General features: G+C 41.2%; 1 protein-coding gene across 1 annotated transcript in view; it reads left to right on the forward strand.

Moving 5' to 3' along the window:
• The first annotated feature begins 8347 nt into the window (after positions 1-8347).
• SRD5A2 (steroid 5 alpha-reductase 2) overlaps positions 8348-18074 on the forward strand; it is a 53528-nt gene continuing 43801 nt past the window's right edge. Inside the window, exon 1 of the mRNA XM_033125087.1 lies at positions 8348-8644. Within this exon, the coding sequence (XP_032980978.1) occupies positions 8364-8644 (281 nt within the window). The 5' untranslated portion in view covers positions 8348-8363. The remainder of the gene's footprint in view (positions 8645-18074) is intronic.

Consider the following 18074-nt stretch of genomic DNA (forward strand, 5'->3'; position numbering starts at 1 on the left):
GTTTTCTAGTTGCAGGGGGCAGAGCCCACCATCCCTTGCTGGAGTCGAACCGGCAACCTTGTGATTGAGAGGACGTGCTCCAACCAACTGAGCCATCTGGGAGCTCAGCGGCAGCTCAGCTCAAGGTGCCGTGTTCAATCTTAGTTGCAGGGGGTGGAGCCCACCATCCCTTGAGGGACTGGAGGAATCGAACTGACAACCTTGTGGTTGAGAGCCCACTGGCCCATGTGGGAATCGAACCGGCAGCCTTCGGAGTTAGGAGCATGGAGCTCTAAACACCTGAGCCACCCGGCCGGCCCTAATTCTTCTTTAAATGTTTGGTAGAATTCATCAGTGAGGCTATCTGGTCCTGGACTTTGTTTGTTGAGAAGTTTTTGATTATTAATTCAATCTTCTTACTAGTAATTGGTCTGTTCAGATTTTTTATTTTTATTTTTTATGATTCAATCTTGGTAGATTGTATGTCTCCAGGAATTGATTCTTTCTTTCAAAGTTATATAATTTGTTGGTATATAAATTGTTCGTAGTAGTTTCTTATGGGCCTTTGTATATCTGTGATATTACTTGTAACACCTTCTCTTTCATTTCTGATTATTTATTTGAATTTCCTCTTTTTTCTCTTGGTGAGTCTAGATAAAGGTTGTCAATTTTGTTTATCTTCTCAAAGAACAAGTTCTTAGTTTCATTGATCTCTTCTATTGTCTTTTTAGTCTCTATTTGATTTATTTCCACTCTGATCTTATTATTTCCTTCCTTTTATTAACTTTGGGCTTCTTTTATTAGTTTTCCAGTTTCTTGAAGCATAAATTTAGATAGTTTATTTGAGATCTTTATTGTTTCTTTTTTTTTTTTCCAATTACAGTCGACATACAATATTATGTTAGTTTCAGGTGTACAACATAGTGATTAGATATTTGTATACCTTAAAAAGTAATCACACCGGGTGGCTGGATGGCTCAGTTGATTAGAGCACGAGCTCTTAACAACAAGGTTGCCAGTTCAATTCCCACATGGAATGGTGGGCTGCGCCCCCCACAACTAGATTGAAAACGGCGACCAGACTTGGAGCTGGGCTGCTCCCTCCACAACTAGGTTGAAGGACAACGACTTGACTTGGAGCTGATGGGTCCTGGAAAAAACACACTGTTACCCAATAAAAAAAAAAAGTGATCACCCCATAAGTCCATTAGCCATCTGACACAATACATAGTTATTACAATGCCATTGACTATATTCCCTGTGTTGTACCTTACATCCCCTTGAGTATTTCTATAACTGGCAAGTTGTACTTCTTAAGCCCTTCACCTTTTAAACCCATCCCCCAACCACCCTCACATCTGGTGATCATCAATTTGTTTTCTGTATCTTGGTCCCTGCAGCCCCTTGTCTTTCTTGGGTGTAATCCTTGCTGGTTTTCACAGCCAGATGATATGGGGACTCATCTTCCTGGCACTGGTGCCTTAAGCTGGGGAGCTCGGTGTGGGGCTGGAACACCTTGCTCATCGGGGAGACCTTTGCAGCCATGATATCCTTCCCAATTCTTAATCACCACACTGTGGGTGTGGAACCTGCCATTCCACATGTCCGCCCCTCCTAGCAGTCTCAGAGTGGCTTCTTTTTATACTTCGTTATAGAACTTTCGTTCAGCTAGTCTTCAGGTGGTTCTCAATGATGGTTTTTCCATAATTTAACTGTAATTTTGACGTCATCATGGGAGGAGGCTAGCACAGAGTTTACCTGCTCAGCCATCTTGACCAGAAGTCCAGCCTAGGTTATTCTTTAGCTACACCTGGTGGTTGGCAGTAATTCTAAAGAATTTCTTTAATTTTTAGCAGGGTAGTCATGACTTGTGCTTTCTTGTTAGCCTTGCAAACAGTTATTTTATAGAAAATATTGATTCAGCCCAGTCCCATTGGTTATTTTTCCCAGTTCAAGCATTCCAAAGATTTGAGGAATAAGATGTGCAAGGAAATTTCTCTAGGATGGCAGCTCCGGAAGTCCATTTTGGAATGGTTCTCTTTATATTATTTTTCACACCTTACACAGGTGAACCATTTTTTATCTTTTATACTATAATTTTACTGTACCATTTCTATGTTTAGATATGTTTAGATACACAAATACTTACCATTGTGTTACAATAACCTACAGCATTTAGTACAGTAATATGCAGTACAGATTTGTAACCTAGGAGCAATAGGCTATAACATTAATGCTTAAGTGTGTAGTCGGTTGTACCATTTAGATTTGTGAAAGCGTACACTATGATGTTTGCAATGACAAAATTCCCTAATGACACATGTCTCAGAATCTATCTCTGTCAATAAGTGACACATGACTGAAATGGACTTGAGTGATTTTCTTTTCTCTTGAGAATGTGTTTCACTTCATTGATGCTTCCTATGCCAGGTAATTTTGGATTGTGTCCTGGACATTGTGAATGTTGAATCATGGAGATTATACGTTGTATTTGTATATTGTTTCCTTTGTTTTAGCAGGTAATTTCCTTGGCTGGGCTTGAACTTTGAACTCTGTTCTTATGTCTCTGTTCATAAACTTTGTCTTAAGCTGAATAACTTTTTGTCTATTTTGCACATGTGCCATTCAGGATGTGGGTAGACAGAATTTGGGGGTTTTCCTCTTTGGCTTTTTCCTTTTCAGGAATATGATAGCTTTTGTTGCTGTTGTTTTGTTTTGTTTTTTTAACATATGCCACTGCTGCTGCTGTATGCACTATTCAGACTGCACTTAGCCCAGGGTTAAAGTCTCAAAAAAGACGTATAAGCTATATGCTTATAGCTGTCCATTTCCTCCCTCTGTGTGAATGTGAACTCCTCATCAGTTGTCTGCCTGCTGATGTTAATTTTCTAGTTCCTCCACGTAAGTTTTTTCCCTCCCAGGTTTTATCAGTACTCTCTGCAGTGTGTGTGTGTGTGTGTGTGTGTGTGTGTGTGTGTGTGTGTTTGGAGGGGGGATCAGAATTTTAAACCATCATGCCTGGAAACAAAACTCATCTTTATTTTTGAAGGATATTTTCACTGGATATGAAATTCTTGGTTGAAAAAAATCTTCTTTCAGCACTTTAAATATATCATTTCATTGTCTTCTGGCTTGCATAGTTTCTGAGAAATCTGTTTTACTTACTACGTTTGTTCCTCTGTCTTTTCTTTCCTGGCTGCTTTTAAGATTTTCTCCTTTTTTACTGGTTCTCAGCAATTTGATTATGATATGCCTTGGTGTGATTTGAGTATGTATGTTCTTTTTGCTTGGGGTTTATCAAAGTTCTTGGATCTGTAAGATGGAATTTTCTTCAAATTTGAAAAGTTTCCAAATATTCATTCAGTTATTTTTTGTCTTCTTCCTTTTCTGGGATTCTATTACATATAAGTTAGACTTCTTGATATTGTCATTGATACAGGTCACCAAGTGTCTATTCTTTCCCCTGCTCTTCTTCCCCACCCCATTTATTTTTTCTTTGTGTGCTTTCTTTCGGATAGCTTTGATTACTATGTCTTCAAATTTCTAATCTTCTCTTGTAGAGTGTCTAACCTATTGTTAATAAAATCTAGTGAATTTTTCATTTCAAACTTTTTTCATTGTTAGAGGCTCCATGTTTATATATTCCATTTATCTCATTATGTTCATTTTTTAATCTTTAAGCATATTGAGCATACTTAAAATAGGTATTTTAGAGTGTTTGTCTGTTAATCCATCATCTCTGTCATTTCTAGGTCGGTTTCTAGTGATTGATTTTCCTCTTGATTATGTGTCAAATTCTTCTGCTTCTTGATGTGTGTGGTGAAGAATTTACTTTAGCCAATGAGAGTTCAGGTTTTGTCACAGCAAATTGAGGGATAGCCTCTAAACTGTTGGGATAAAGAATTTGTTGAGCTTATCCCTAGTTCCTGGGAAATTGCCTCTAAATCTGTGGAATTTCCTGAGTTACAGGAGTATCTTGCTATTCATGGGATCCCTGATAGTTTATACTAAGTGGATGACCCAGAATGGGGGCTGGCTCTGCTGGAATGACAAACTATGTGATTAAAGGTTGGGGCTTTGACCAGTATGATATCAACCTGGCCTATGGGGAGCAGAAGGATGCTGGAGATTGAGTTCAATCAGATGACCAATGATTCAATCAATTGTGCTTCCATAATGAAACCTTAATAAAAACTCTGGGCGAGCTTTTCTGGTAGACAATACACTGCATATTGCCACATATGACGTGCTAGTGGATCCTGATTCCATGGGGAGAGGACAAGGAAGCTTCATGTTTGGAACCCTCCCAGACCTCACCTTATACATCTTTTCTTTTGGTTGGTTCTGATTTGTTTCTTTTTTTTTGCTATAATTAAACTAATGATAAGGATAATGCTTTCCTGAGTTCTGTGAGTTGTTCTAATGAATTATTGAAACTGAAGTGTTAGTGGAGTCCTTCAAATTTATAACCAGCTGTTTAGATATGTATGTGGTCTGAAGACCCCTGAATTTGCTGGTGTCTGAAGTGAGAGCAATCTTGTGGAGGGCTGTGTCTTAAACCTGTGAAATTTGGCTCAACTACAGTAGCTGGTGTCAGAAGTCAATGCAACGTGTTTAGTAATTTGGGGGATGTTGGATACTGTGAAGGCTACATTGTTACTTGTCTGGTTTTAATTGTCTTCCTTTCAAGAGGGTTTGGCTTTGTTAAATCACTTGTGAATCATTTCGACCCCTTTGGGGGATTGATTTAACATTTTGTTAGGGGGCTAAGCCTTCACTCTAAAAATTCCTACCACTAAAGCATGACCTTCTGGGATCGTTACTGAATGTTCCAGGTGAGTTCTCAATCTCTCTCCGTCTCTCTGTCTCTCTGTCTCTCTGTCTCTCTGTCTCTCTCTCTCTCTCTCTCTCTCACACACACACACACACACACACCACCATACCATACCACTTCTTGTACTGTTTCCCCGAAAATAAGACCTAGCCAGACCATCAGCTCTAATGCATTTTTTGGAGCAAAAATTAATATAAGACCTGGTCTTATTTTAATATAAGACCAGGTATAATATAATATCAGTCATATATTAATTTTTGCTCCAAAAGATACATTAGAGCTGATGGTCCAGCTAGGTCTTATTTTCGGGGAGATGCAATATTAATCCCCTACACACTGGACCACTATTCACCTGCCCTTATCCCAGAGCCAGGTCCCAGACAACTGGAAATGTCCCTAAAGTCAACAGCACATTGAAATTATTCAAACTAGCCAATCCTAAGCCTGCTGATCCTGCCTTGTCCATTTCTTCTGGTGGAAACCACAATAAAAGCTTTTGTCCATGTTTTCCTCTCACTCCCTCTGCCTCCTGACTGAGCCTGGTTCTTCCCTATGTGGGCTTATGTGGCGTACTATGACTCCTATTTCTAGGGACCTGTGAGTATAAACTTCATGACAGTCATTTCTGTGTCTGCATTTCTCACCACATCTGATTAAAACAACTCTCAGGCACCATTAAAACACACACAAAGAGTAAATAATATGTGATTAAATTTACATAAAGTTCAAAAGCAGGTGTAACAAATTTTGGTGTTAGAAATCAGAGTAGTGGTTATTCTGGGACGAGATGTAAGGAGACATGAGGGGAGCTTTTCGTATGCTAATAAACTAAGTGTTGGTGACAACATGTTCAGTTTGTGTAAATCAATCAAGTAGTATGTTACAATTTGGGCACTTTTTCTCTATATGTAATAAAAGTTGCATTATTGGTTCCGGTTCTCTCTCTCCCTTTATCCTGTCCTTTGCCATGTAACTTTGCAATACCTTCCCACTGTGATTCTGGAATCTCCCATGTAACTTAATTTGGCCAATAAAATGAACAGGAAGTAAGAGTGTACTAGTTCTTGATCCGAGCCTCAAGAGGTCTTGCGTGTTTCTTGTACTCTTGTGCATCTATTATCGAAATTATATAAACATGTTGACTAGCTCACTCATCCTAGGATAAGAGCCATGCGGAACAGATCTGCCTCAGCTAAGATTCCCTATCTAAACCCAGCCTGGAGTAGGGCTCTCAGTTGCTCCACAGATGAATGAACGAGCAGTCAAGATAAGCCAAACCCAGCCCAGCTCAGCTGACTCCCATCTGATTCACAGATGCATAAGCTGAAGATAATTGGCTTTATTAAGCTACTGACTTCTAGGGTAGTTTGTTATGTTGCCAAAGCTAACTGGTACATTAGTGAAAAGACCCATTAGAGGCCCAAAATTGGGCAAAGCTAGGGGAAAGGAAAGGAGGGAATTGAGACAGGAGAAATTTCACTTAAAAGGAGTTATTCCATTGAGTTGGGTTTGAACTGTCACACTCCTCATTCTCCTGATACACATGGCATCAAGAAATCTATAGTTTCCTGCATCTACATGCCGGTGTCCCAGACTATGGCTATTGAAGACAGAGAAGAGGTCACAACCAGGAATGCCAGAGAGAGGATGTGGCTGTGATGGGGCATGGAGGGGAAGACAAGTTGGTTTAGCTTTGGGCAGGGTTGAATTGGAGGTCTCTGAAGGACATCCAGGTGGAGTTGTTCAGCAGGGAGGAAATGCAGGTCAGAAGCTCAGGTCTTTGCTGGAGATCTAGATTTGGGCATTCTCAGCTAGCCGATGGTAGCTGAGGAAGCTGCACTGCAAAGCCAGGGCAAAAACAGCTTCAGGAAGCTGTGAGAGCCAATCCCTGGGGTTACTCCATGAAAAGTGCTTCAGTCAGTAGAGGTGTTTCTTCTGTGGTCATCAGTTGAACATTGAAGCATGGTTACTATTTAATTTATAACTTAACGGGGAGATGATAACTACCTCTTGGTCAGCAAGCAGAGGATGCCCTGTCACCAAACAGCACATGTCCCAGAAATCAGTAATAATCCCAAACTGGGCAGATGGGGCAGCGGGCCTTTCATTGGAACAGCCAGTATAACAGGGCACCAGTAAGGGGGAAGTATTGAGTGAGGTTCCAGAGAGACAGTGAGTTGGAGCTAAGGGGGAAGAATGAAGAAGGTGCCCAAGAAAGGGGAGAGAGAGAACGGGAAGGACTGGCGTGGAGTCCGAAGTAGGGACCAGAGGAAAAAATTAATAGGGATAAAGTAATCAAGGAAGATGGGACAAGATGTACAACAGCAGGTGGGCAGAGGAGGCCAACACGTAAGGAGGAAGCCAGGTTAAAGAAAGAAGGATGAGAGGAAAAGGGGCATAAAACACTGGAGGAGGGCAGCCAAAGAAATCTGGATGCTGAATCACAGAAGGCAAGAGGAAATAATGAACGAGGTAAGAAAACGACGGGATCGAGGATGAGAGAAGAGCGGCGAATAGAAGGAAGAGGGAAAGAACCATGTCTGGGTGTATAGAGCGCAGCGGCATATCCAGTGGCACCATCATATGGAACTCGTCTCAACCGCTTGAGACGCTGGGAGAGGGCGTCTCACCGGGGAAGCCCTAGACGTTAGCCTGAACCCGGCCAGCTCCAGGGGTCCGCGGAGCAGAGGTTAGGGCGGGCGACAGGGTCACTACTCTGGGCGGCAATCTGGGCTTCCACGCTCGAGCTCAGCGGACCAGCCTCTGTAAGGCTGGAGGCCCAGGGGCGCGCTCAGCGATGCAGAGAAAAATCGCGGAGGAATTAAAGCCCTGGAGAGGTTGATACCTGTCTAAGGGCATGGTGGTGCAGAGATGGCAGTGATGCTAAGAGTGGCGGAGTGCGGCACCCCCTTAAAGGGGCTGGTGGACACGGGAAGTGCCTAGAATCGAAGGGCCCAGGGTCGAAGGAAGAATGCAGAGTTGGGGTGGGGGGGAGCGGGTGGAGAGCGGCAGAGCACAGGGAGCCAGAGGGTTGGGGAGATCCTGGCTTGGGGTTGTTGAGGGTAGGGGCTGCCTAGCGAGGGCGCGGAGGATAAGTGTGGGGCGGGAGAAAGACCCCGGCTAAACCATCCCTGTGGTTTCTCTCTTGATTTCCTAGTCCCAGAAGTTGCAGCTTCAGAGGTTGACGGGTGAGGAACAAGTTTTTGAAAGGCAGTCTAAGAGGGGACCAGTGGCAGGCGGTGGAGAGAGTAGCCGCGTGGGTGGTGGCGCCGATATGGGTTAGTCAAAGGCTCGGGGGCCCCAGAACACATTTTTGACCCCACGAAAGCTTCATCCTTCGCTCCACCCTGGCTGCTTCCCGAAGTGCCAGCCCCGCGAAAGGGGCCCCTTTGCCATTGAGACGAAACAGGGCTGGCCGCGCCCAGGTGGGAGGCAGGATGGAGGGCGGGAGCCAAAGCTGAAGGGGCGGACACAGGGTGGTGTCTCGCGCTCCATAAAGGGGCGGTGGGGGCCGTGCTCGCCTCTGCTCACTGGTGGGGAACACGGCGCGATGCCCCTTCAGTGCCAGCAGAGCCCGGTGCTGGCAGGCAGTGTCGCATTGGCCGCCCTGGGGGCCCTGCTACTGTACTTGGGAGAGCCCTCCGGCTACGGGAAGTACACAGGGAGCCCAATGCCCACGGCTACCCGTCTGCCAGCCCGCGCCGCCTGGTTCCTGCAGGAGCTGCCCTCCTTCGTGGTACCGGCCGGGATCCTCGTCGGGCAGCCCCGCGCTCTCTTTGGCCCGCCTGAGACTGTGCTTCTGGGCCTCTTCTGCGCACATTACTTCCACAGGTAGCGTGTCCCCCCTGCTGACGCGGACTGCTGTGCACCGCCAGGCTCCGCAGGTCCAGGAGCGCAGCGCGGCGCGCACCAAGGACCGCCGAGGGGCGGCGAGGGCCTCCGCCCGGAGCAGGGAGCGGGGCTGGCGGGGAGCACCTGTCTGGGCCGGGGCTGCGGGCGGAACGCGGGCGAGCGGAGAAGCGGTCTCCGGGCAGACGCCACCTTCACTGCCCCCGGCCGGTGAGCGTCTCGTTCCCCTCCAAATCCTCTGACCGCTCCGGGGAAGGAGATCGAGCGGGCCGGGAGGCGAGTCGGTAGCTCAGGCTGGGCTGAGCTGTTGACCTGGACAGTTCCCTCTCCAAGTCCGCGCTGAGCGGAGTCACCTGTGGCTTCTCCCCGCTCCTCCTACCTCCCACGCCTTCGCTTTTTTCTTTCTCCTTTCCTGGGCAGGGCAGGGGCAGGTTGGTTCTGAGATCTTGAGAGAGTTTAAGTGTTGGCACCTCTCAAAAGAAACTCGGCTCAAAGCGACGGATCAACTTAATGCTTGCGAGTCTGAGGAGGGAGGTGGGCAGAGCCAGACTCGGACTTCATTGCGGGAAAGAGAACTGATGGGAACCCACTGGTCTGGGCAAGAGACCCCCGTCTCAGGCTCCACCCGAAAGGGACAGCTCTCACCACAAGCTCATCTACCTTTCCAGTTCCCCTGGGACATAAGTGTGCGTGGGTAGAAGATAATTTAGAGCTCAAATGGTCTTCTAAGTTAAAAACCCCAAGTTCGGGAGAACTTTGCCATCTGGTCTGAGAAGGAAAGACAGGAAATAAACCAAGGGCTTTTAGGATTCGAATGACTGCCAACTCCCCCACCCCACCCCCCCCCCCCCCACTCGGGAAGGGAGGAACACACAATGAAGTTACCTACCGCGGCCAATCTTTTAGCATCTATCGTCTCATCTAACCCCAGTGGTAATCTTGTGAGATATGCATTTATTACGTCTGGTTTACAGGCAAAGACAGTGAGGCTGAGTAAGGTTAAGTGACTGAATGAAGATGATACCGTTAGTGCTCAGCCAGATTCAAATCTAAGCCTGTGAAACTCCATGGTTCAACACCTTTTCACCACGTTAAGCAGGCAGGTACTCCATGCAAGGAGAAAACAGAGTCCATAGACAGAGAAAGGTTACCAAACAAGGTCAAGAACTTATCTTTGGGTAGAGAATTACTAGGATCCAAAGATCAAGGAAATCTAGATTAGAAATCAGGGTAAAGAATGTCTCTGGAAGCTGAAAGGCGTGCTCCTCTCTCTCTCTCTCTCTCTCTCTCTCTCTCTCTCTCTCTCTCTCTCTCTCTCTCTCTCTCGAAAAGTTGATGCCCCATCTCAGGAGAAGGAAGTGTTAGAGAAACAATTTTCAACCTGTCTTTCCTTATAATCCTTTCTTATCCTCTGGATCTTTTGTATTGATCAAGATTTAATATTTGTGCAATTTTAACTGAATTCTCACTCTTTTAAAAAACAAGTTTTGGCAAGCAATAAAAACCACAATTTCAGAAATGGGTGTCCTTTCCACAGATATTTACCAAAAGCCTATTATGGACAAAGTGTATGTCTAGTTATTAACTACTTTATTTTACCTAGATTGAGATGTTTTAATTTGCGCAGAAAGAAGGATGTTGGGTGCTGGTGATAAGAGGCCAACTTTTGTTTTTTTTAATTACCACAGTTTATTCAGATTTCTTTAGTGTCTACGTAATGTCTTTTTTTTTTTTTCTTTTTCCTGTTCTAAGATCCCATCTAGAATGCATTGTTAAATTTAGTCATGCTGTCTCCTGAGGCTTCTCTCCACCGGCAGTTTCTCAGACTCTTCTTGTGCTTGATGACTGTCCACACTTACTGAGAGGGAATTACTCCTGTTATCCTTCAGGAGATGCATTTGCATATATGACTTGAAATTCTTCTGCATGGGAAGTGGGTCTCTTCTCTCTCCATTTGTTTATTTATAATTTTTATTAGTTTCAGGTGTACAAAACAATGTAATAGTTAGACAATTACACTTCTCACAAAGTGATAACCCCCCCAATCTACTACCCCTCTGACATTGTATATAGCTGTTACAATTCCATTGACTCTATTCCCTATGCTGTACTCCACATCCTCTCTCTCTCTCTCTGTCTCTCTCTATATATATGCAATTATAGTTGACATTCAGTATTATTCAGCTTCAGCTTTAGGTGTACAGTGCAGTGGTCAGGCATCTACACCGTCCATGAAGAGACCAACTTTTCATTTCACTGTTTTTGGAACAGACATTTGACAGAAAAATATGATTCCATCAGACAATTACTTTTATCTTCAAATTTACTACTGCCTATTAGCACTATAAATAATATTTTTTATGAAATCATTTCATCTTAATGATTAGTATTTCTGAGAATCTTATTAACATAATTTTTAGACTTTTTTTTAAAACCAAAAGGCACTTTGCACAATAAATTATGACTGGCACATTAAAAATCCAAAGAAGTAACTATTACTTATGAAATGAATATCAACATACTCTTCATCTTCTTCTGGGGAAAATCTAAAATATCAGTAAAGGATTTGGGTATTGATTCTGCCTGAGGGAAAATTGCCTACTGAAAACTCAACTCTGAGTTGTCCCTGAGGCATGAAGATATGATGTTTGCTCACCTTTCCATTTCTGTTAACTCTTTCTTTTTTGTATGAAAGCACTGTAGTATTGGATCTGTTATCATTTTGAGTGCTTGTGAGGTATTCTGCTCTGTGCTAAAGCTAAACACTTTACATGGATTATCTACTCATCCTCATTTTCACGCATTTAGGTGGGCACCAACATCACTCCCCATTTTGCAGTTGGGAAACTGGGGCAAGCAAAAGTCACACAGTAACTTGGGAACCAGGATTCAGACCCAGAGAGTTTGATTCCAGAATTCAGGATCTTAGCTACCATGATAAACTATTTTATACTTGTACTTGCTACCTTGTCCTTGCCTTTCAAAAACTGTATTTAGGCTTAAAATCTTTTCTTTTTTTTTTAATTCTAAAAATAATGAATGTTCACTAAAAATACAAAAAGTAGAAAAACACCATAATTTCAACACCTAAGTTTATCAATGGTTAATGTTTTGGAACGTTTCCATCAAGGCTTTTATTTTTATTTTTTAAACTTTATTTTTCAATTACGGTTGACATACAATATTATATTTTCAGGTGTACAACAGTGATTAGACATTTATATAACTTAAGAAGTGATCCCCCCAATTAGTCTAGCACCCCTCTGATACCACACATACCATGTTTCCCCAAAAATAAGACCTAGCTGGACCATCAACTCTAGTGAGTCTTTTGGAGCAAAAATTAATATAAGACCCGGTCTTATATTATGTTACATTATATAAGACCGGGTCTTATAGTAAAATAAAACCTGGTCTTATATTATAGAAGACCAGGTCTTATAGTAAAATAAGACCAGGTATTATATTATATTATGTTTATTATTTATATTATATTTATACTATATTATATTATATTATAAAGACCAGGTCTTATATTATAGTAAAATAAGACCAGGTCTCATATTAATTTTTGCTCCAAAAGACACATTAGAGCTGATGGTCCGGCTAGGTCTTATTTTTGGGGAAACACAGTAGTTATTACAATATTATTTGACAATATTCTTTATGTTGTACTTTACATCCCCATGACTATTTTTATAACTGGCAAGTTGTACTTTTTAATTCCTTTTACTTTTTCTACTCATCCTCCAATCCCTCTCCCATCTGTCAACTATCAGAAAGTTCTATGTATCTGTGAGTTTATTTCTGTTTTGTTTGTTCATTTGTTCATTTATTTTTTTAGATTCCACCTGTAAGTTAAATCATATGGTATTTGTCTTTCTCTGTCTGATTTATTTCATTTAATATAATACCCACTAGGTCTATCCATGTTGTAATAAATGGTAAGATTTTATTCTTTTTTTTATGACCATTTACTATTCCATTGAATATATATATATGTACCACATCTTCTTTATCCATTTGTTTATCAGTAGACACTTAGGTTGCTTTCATATCTTGGCTATTGTAAATAATGCTGCTGTGAACATAGGGATGCGTACATCTTTTAAAAAATTTTTTTTTGGATTTCTTCAGATGAATACACAAAGGTGGAATTGCTGGGTTATAAGGTAGTTATATTTTTAATTTTTTGAGGAAACTCCATACTTTTTTCCATAGTGATTGCACCACTTTGCAAATCCACCAACAGTGCATGAGGGTTCCATTTTCTCCACATCCTTGCAACACTTGTTTGTTGATTTATAAATGATAACATTCTGACAGGCATGAGGTTCGATCTTGTGGTTTTCATTTGCATTTCCCTGATGGTAAGTGATGTTGAGCATCCTTTCATATGTCTGTTGGCCATCTGTATGTCCTCTTTGGAGAAATGTCTGTTCAGGTCCTCTGCTCATTTTTTTTTTAATGTTGTCACGTTTTTATTTTAAAAATCATCACCGTATCTATCTATATATATATGTATGTGGATAAACTCTATAATAATATACACAATTATGACTGAATCAAAAATTGATTCAGAGGAAATGGACTGTGAATGCGAAAGTTTGATAAATATCTTGATAAATATCTACCAACGTGTCTTGTTGATATTTTCCTTTTACGTATATACAAAGAATAACATATAACAAAAACTGATGGCCAAAAGCCTCTAAAATTATCCTTCCAATAAGTATAAAAATAAAACTCTACACAACATTGTATGATAGTTCAATGGCAGTTTTGTTTTTGTTTTTGTTTTCTTTAGAGATACATAAAAAATGGTGTGTCTAATAATTGATAATTTTGTATGTTTTGTGAAATATGGTACATCTAGATTGAACTACTGCAGCAATATATATATTTTTTGAAAGCTCATAAGAGTTTATTTGAGCCGTACTGACAATAATTGTCGGGAAGCAAAGTCTCAATGGATTTAGAAAATACTCCGCAAAAAATGCAGCAATATTTTAACTGGTCTCTTTATCTCCTTCCAATTCATCTCATCTATTCACTGCAGATTCACCTTCTAAAGCAGCAACATAGTAATTCTGTTTGCCTTTTCAGAGAATGTCAGTGCTTCTCCTTTAAGTACAGGTTAAGATCTGTTGTGGACTGACTGTTTGCATTCCCCTAAAATTTGTAAATTGAAGCCCTAACCCTCACTCTCAATGTGATGGTATTCGGAAGTGGGGCCTTTGGAAGGTAATTAGATTTAGACGAGGTCTTGAGGATGAGGTCCCCATGATGGGATTAGCGTTTTTATAAGAAAGGGGAGAGACACCAGAGCGCGCTCTCTTTGTCTCTCTGTCTCTGTCTCTGTCTCTGTCTCTGTCTCTCTCTCTCTCTCCCATGTGAGGGTACAGCAAGAATATGGCTGCAAGTAAGGAAGAGGGCTCTCACCAGGGAATTGGCTGGCACCTTCATATTGGACTGCCCCGCCTCCAGAACTGTGAGGAATAAATTCTGTTGTTTAAGCCATTCAGTCAATGGTATTTTATGACAGCAGCATGAGCTAAGATGAGATACGAACTCTTTTAACAGGACATAGAAGGGGCCCTCCAAGATGGAGACTTTATGAATTCCATTCAACACGTACCCAGGACACCTACCATTCTGTATCCAATTCCCTCAACATCCGCTGCACCCATCCACCTCTGTTCCTTTGTTTATATTACTCTGTCTACTCAGATTGTTCTTCTTGACCCACATCCCAGTCTTTGCGTGAGGAAATCCCACTCCTGTTTCAAAATCACCACCTCCATGAGGCTTTTCAGATTGTCTTATTTATAAATGAATTGTCATTTTACTGGCAAAACATCATCAGACATTGATTATAGCACCTATACAAATTAGTCACATCCAATTGTTCATTTTGAACACATCTGTGTCTAAATCATAGCTTATTTAGTTATCTCTTCTCTACCTTTTCACCTGTCCAGGATACTGTGTACAACACCAAGCAGGTACATAATACATTTTGTTAAGTAAGTATTGGATTTATTAAACTCTTCTATCAGAGTTCAAACCCCAATGTTAAAATATATTTAAACATATTTAGAAACAGAGTTTTCTCCACAAAGCTAATACAGTTTGAACCTTCAAACTCCTTCATTTCAACATGAGAATCTCTGAACTTGGTTGGATACAGGTTATTAACAACAAAACCACAACAGCAATCATAACGACTCACTGTGTACCAGGCCCTGAGCTGAACATTTTACAGGCATCAGGGCAAGTAATCCAATAAGAATTGTATTCTATATATTAGGACTTGCATTTTATTGGGGAGGAAACAGGCTTTGAGGGGTCAAGTAATTGACCCGTGGTCACCTAGAGAGAAGTAACAGAGTCAGCTGTCAAACCCAAATCTGTTTGAATTTAGTTTGTACTGTCAGCCTCCAAACTACATTGCCTCTTAATACATGTTTTTCTTTAGCATTTTACTCAGCCTTTATGAAACATAAAAATAAACAACAAATGACAACATTTGGAGCTATGTGTTACAGCAGCACAATCCTCATTATATCTATTTGATTAAACTTGGCCCTTCTTGGATTATGAGTGTCTCTGACTATAGCATGGAATGATTTTTCCGCAATGCTGTGATGTTCTCTGATTAAATATACCATCATAAAAAAGATACATAAGTATGTCTTCACTTTCTGCAATTATTGCAATCCGATTTCCCACTGATTTCAACTTCCTTAAAAATGCTTCACCTAAGAATATTTCACATAGATAATTGTGAAATTTTCAGGGGAAAAAAATCAAAACTTAAATCTTAGACTTGGATGACAGTGCCTTTAAAGATATTTAAAGACCGAAAAAAAAAAGTCCATGTACCATTAAACTAAATCAGATTAAATTTAAACATGAATAATACATTCCACAATAGAGAGGAAAATTAAGAAGTTTATGTAAAGGAATATGCAGAGAAACAGGGTGATGCCCAGTGCTTTTGCAAAAGCATCTCACCTGCACAGGTATGTCAATGCCTGCACCTCCGCCCTAACACTCAGGTTCACCCTGTACTTCAGGGCCTAACTACTATGCTGTACACCTGAAACTAACATAATATTGTATATCAACTGCAATTGAAAAATAAATAAAAATTAAATTAGAAGAAAAAGAGCAGGGTGTCTTTGTCTCCCGCAGCCCTTCGTCTTTCTTGGAGACAATCCCTTGTGGATTCATAGCCAGGTGATGTGGGGACTGTTCTTCCCAGCACTGGTGCTTGGGGCTGGAGAGCTTGGTGTGGGGCTGGGCCCTGTCACCCCTCAGGGGGGACCTCCACAGTCAAGATATCCATCTTGATTCTTTTTTTAAAAAATCTTTTTGTATTTTATTTTTATTTTTTATTAGCTTCATGTGTACAAAACACTGTAATAGGCATTTATCATTTATACCCCTCACAAAGTGGTAACCCCACTTCCCCAATCTACTACCCCTCTGACATCGCACACAGCCGTTACATTTCCACTGTCTCTATTCCTTATGCTGCACTCCACTTCTTGTGACTATATATTAAATTATAGTTGACATTCATTATTATTCAGCTTCAGGTGTACAGTGCAGTGGTCAGGCATCTACATCATCCCTGAGGTGGTCTCCCTAATAAGACAAGTGTCCATTGGATACCCTACAAAATCTCTACAGCATTATTGGTTATGTTCCCCAAATTGACTTCTGTATCCCCGTGGCAATCCCTCTTGACTCTTAATTGCCATACCACGGATGTGGGACCTGCCCCTTCCATGTCTCCACCCCTCCTACCAGTCTCGTGTGACTTCTTCTTTATATTTTTAGTTATAGGACTTCTATTTAGCTAGACTTCAGGTGGTTCTCAGTGATGGTTGTTCTATAATTCAGTTGTATTTTCAATATGATCATAGAGGGAGGCGAGCACAGAGTTTACCCACTCCACTATTTGACTTGATGTCAAGGCTTTTAGGTTTTTTTTTCAAAGTGGATTTTCACACATGCTTGTTATATTGCATGTATATAGGCTTTCCTTCGGCTTGATTACAAAACAGTTTATAATAAGTATTTTTACACATTATCATAGAGTTTTGCTAAATATAATCTTAACGGCTGCTTGTGATTTCACCTCATGAAAAAATGATAACTTAACCTGTCCATTAATTTATAGTCGGACATTCAATTTTCCCCTTTTTTTGGTAGGAGAGGAGGAGCTTGGTTAAATAAACCCATGATGTGCATTTTTGCCCCTAAGTTATTTTCAGAAGTCTGCACTATATTCTTACTCAAGATTCCCAGAAGTGGTTCCAAGTCTATGAGCATTTTTGCTTTGAGGCTTTAGGAGTCATGTGGCTTGATAATTAGGGTACATTAAGGAAAAAGCATCAGGCTGCTTTGGCTTTACCCTGTCCTGTACATAGCTATGACACAGAATCAGATGGAGGGACAAGGGCTCAGGAAGAAAGTTGGCACAGGTGTGGCTTAGACTAGACTCTTTTGCAAAATGTCCTCTGGGGACTGTTCAGAACAACAATGTATCCTGTTAGATAGAAGTTAAAACTCTTTTCCATACAAGGGTGGTAAACTGGAATGTAAGTTCCACAAGGGAAAAGGATTTTTGTCTTATTTTTTGGCCGTGTCCTGAGTGTACAGAAAAGTGCTTATACATAATTCATACTCACTAAAATTTGTTGAATGCATGAATGATTGCTGCTTCTGACATCAGTACAAGCAGTTAGAATTGTGGGAGAGCTTGCAATTACTTAGGAATCATTGCTGAGATTGCATGGCTATGTCAACTCAGATAATTCCCCTCCCTTCAGAATCTATTGTTGTGGATGTTTGGATGGTTTAGCCACATGAAAAATGACAGCTGTAAGCATATTGCCTAATCCCACTGCCAAGACAGTTTGAAGTTCGAGTTAACTCACCTCTCATTGACCTTGATTACAATCCTGGAATGATTCTTTGTCCACTGTCTCCGACTATTTTCATTTCCCCAAGAAACCTTGGTGTCCCATGCAATGGTTTTCATATCACCTATACCTATAGCAGCTGATGTTTATTCAAGACTTGACTGTAACCTTAGTATTTGCATGAAAAAGAAAAAGAAATCTCTTTTCACCAAAAGGTGATTGTATTGTGAAAAGTTGCTGGGCAGTGTGGCCTTCCATAATATACATGCAGAAGCAAAGTGGAATACATATGTTAGAATCTGTTTGAAGTTAGAGAGATCTTTCTTGGGCTTTAGATGCTTGAACCAGATGACATTTTCTAATCAGCCACATAAAACAATGGCTTCAATAAGATACCTTCTGCTTTATTCATCAGTTCATTCTCCAGCAGCATGAATTCTTTCCCATCCTTCAAGACTCAGATCAGGTACCACTTT

Source organism: Rhinolophus ferrumequinum, chromosome 13 (assembly GCF_004115265.2).
Source record: "Rhinolophus ferrumequinum isolate MPI-CBG mRhiFer1 chromosome 13, mRhiFer1_v1.p, whole genome shotgun sequence".
Lineage (NCBI taxonomy): Eukaryota > Metazoa > Chordata > Mammalia > Chiroptera > Rhinolophidae > Rhinolophus > Rhinolophus ferrumequinum.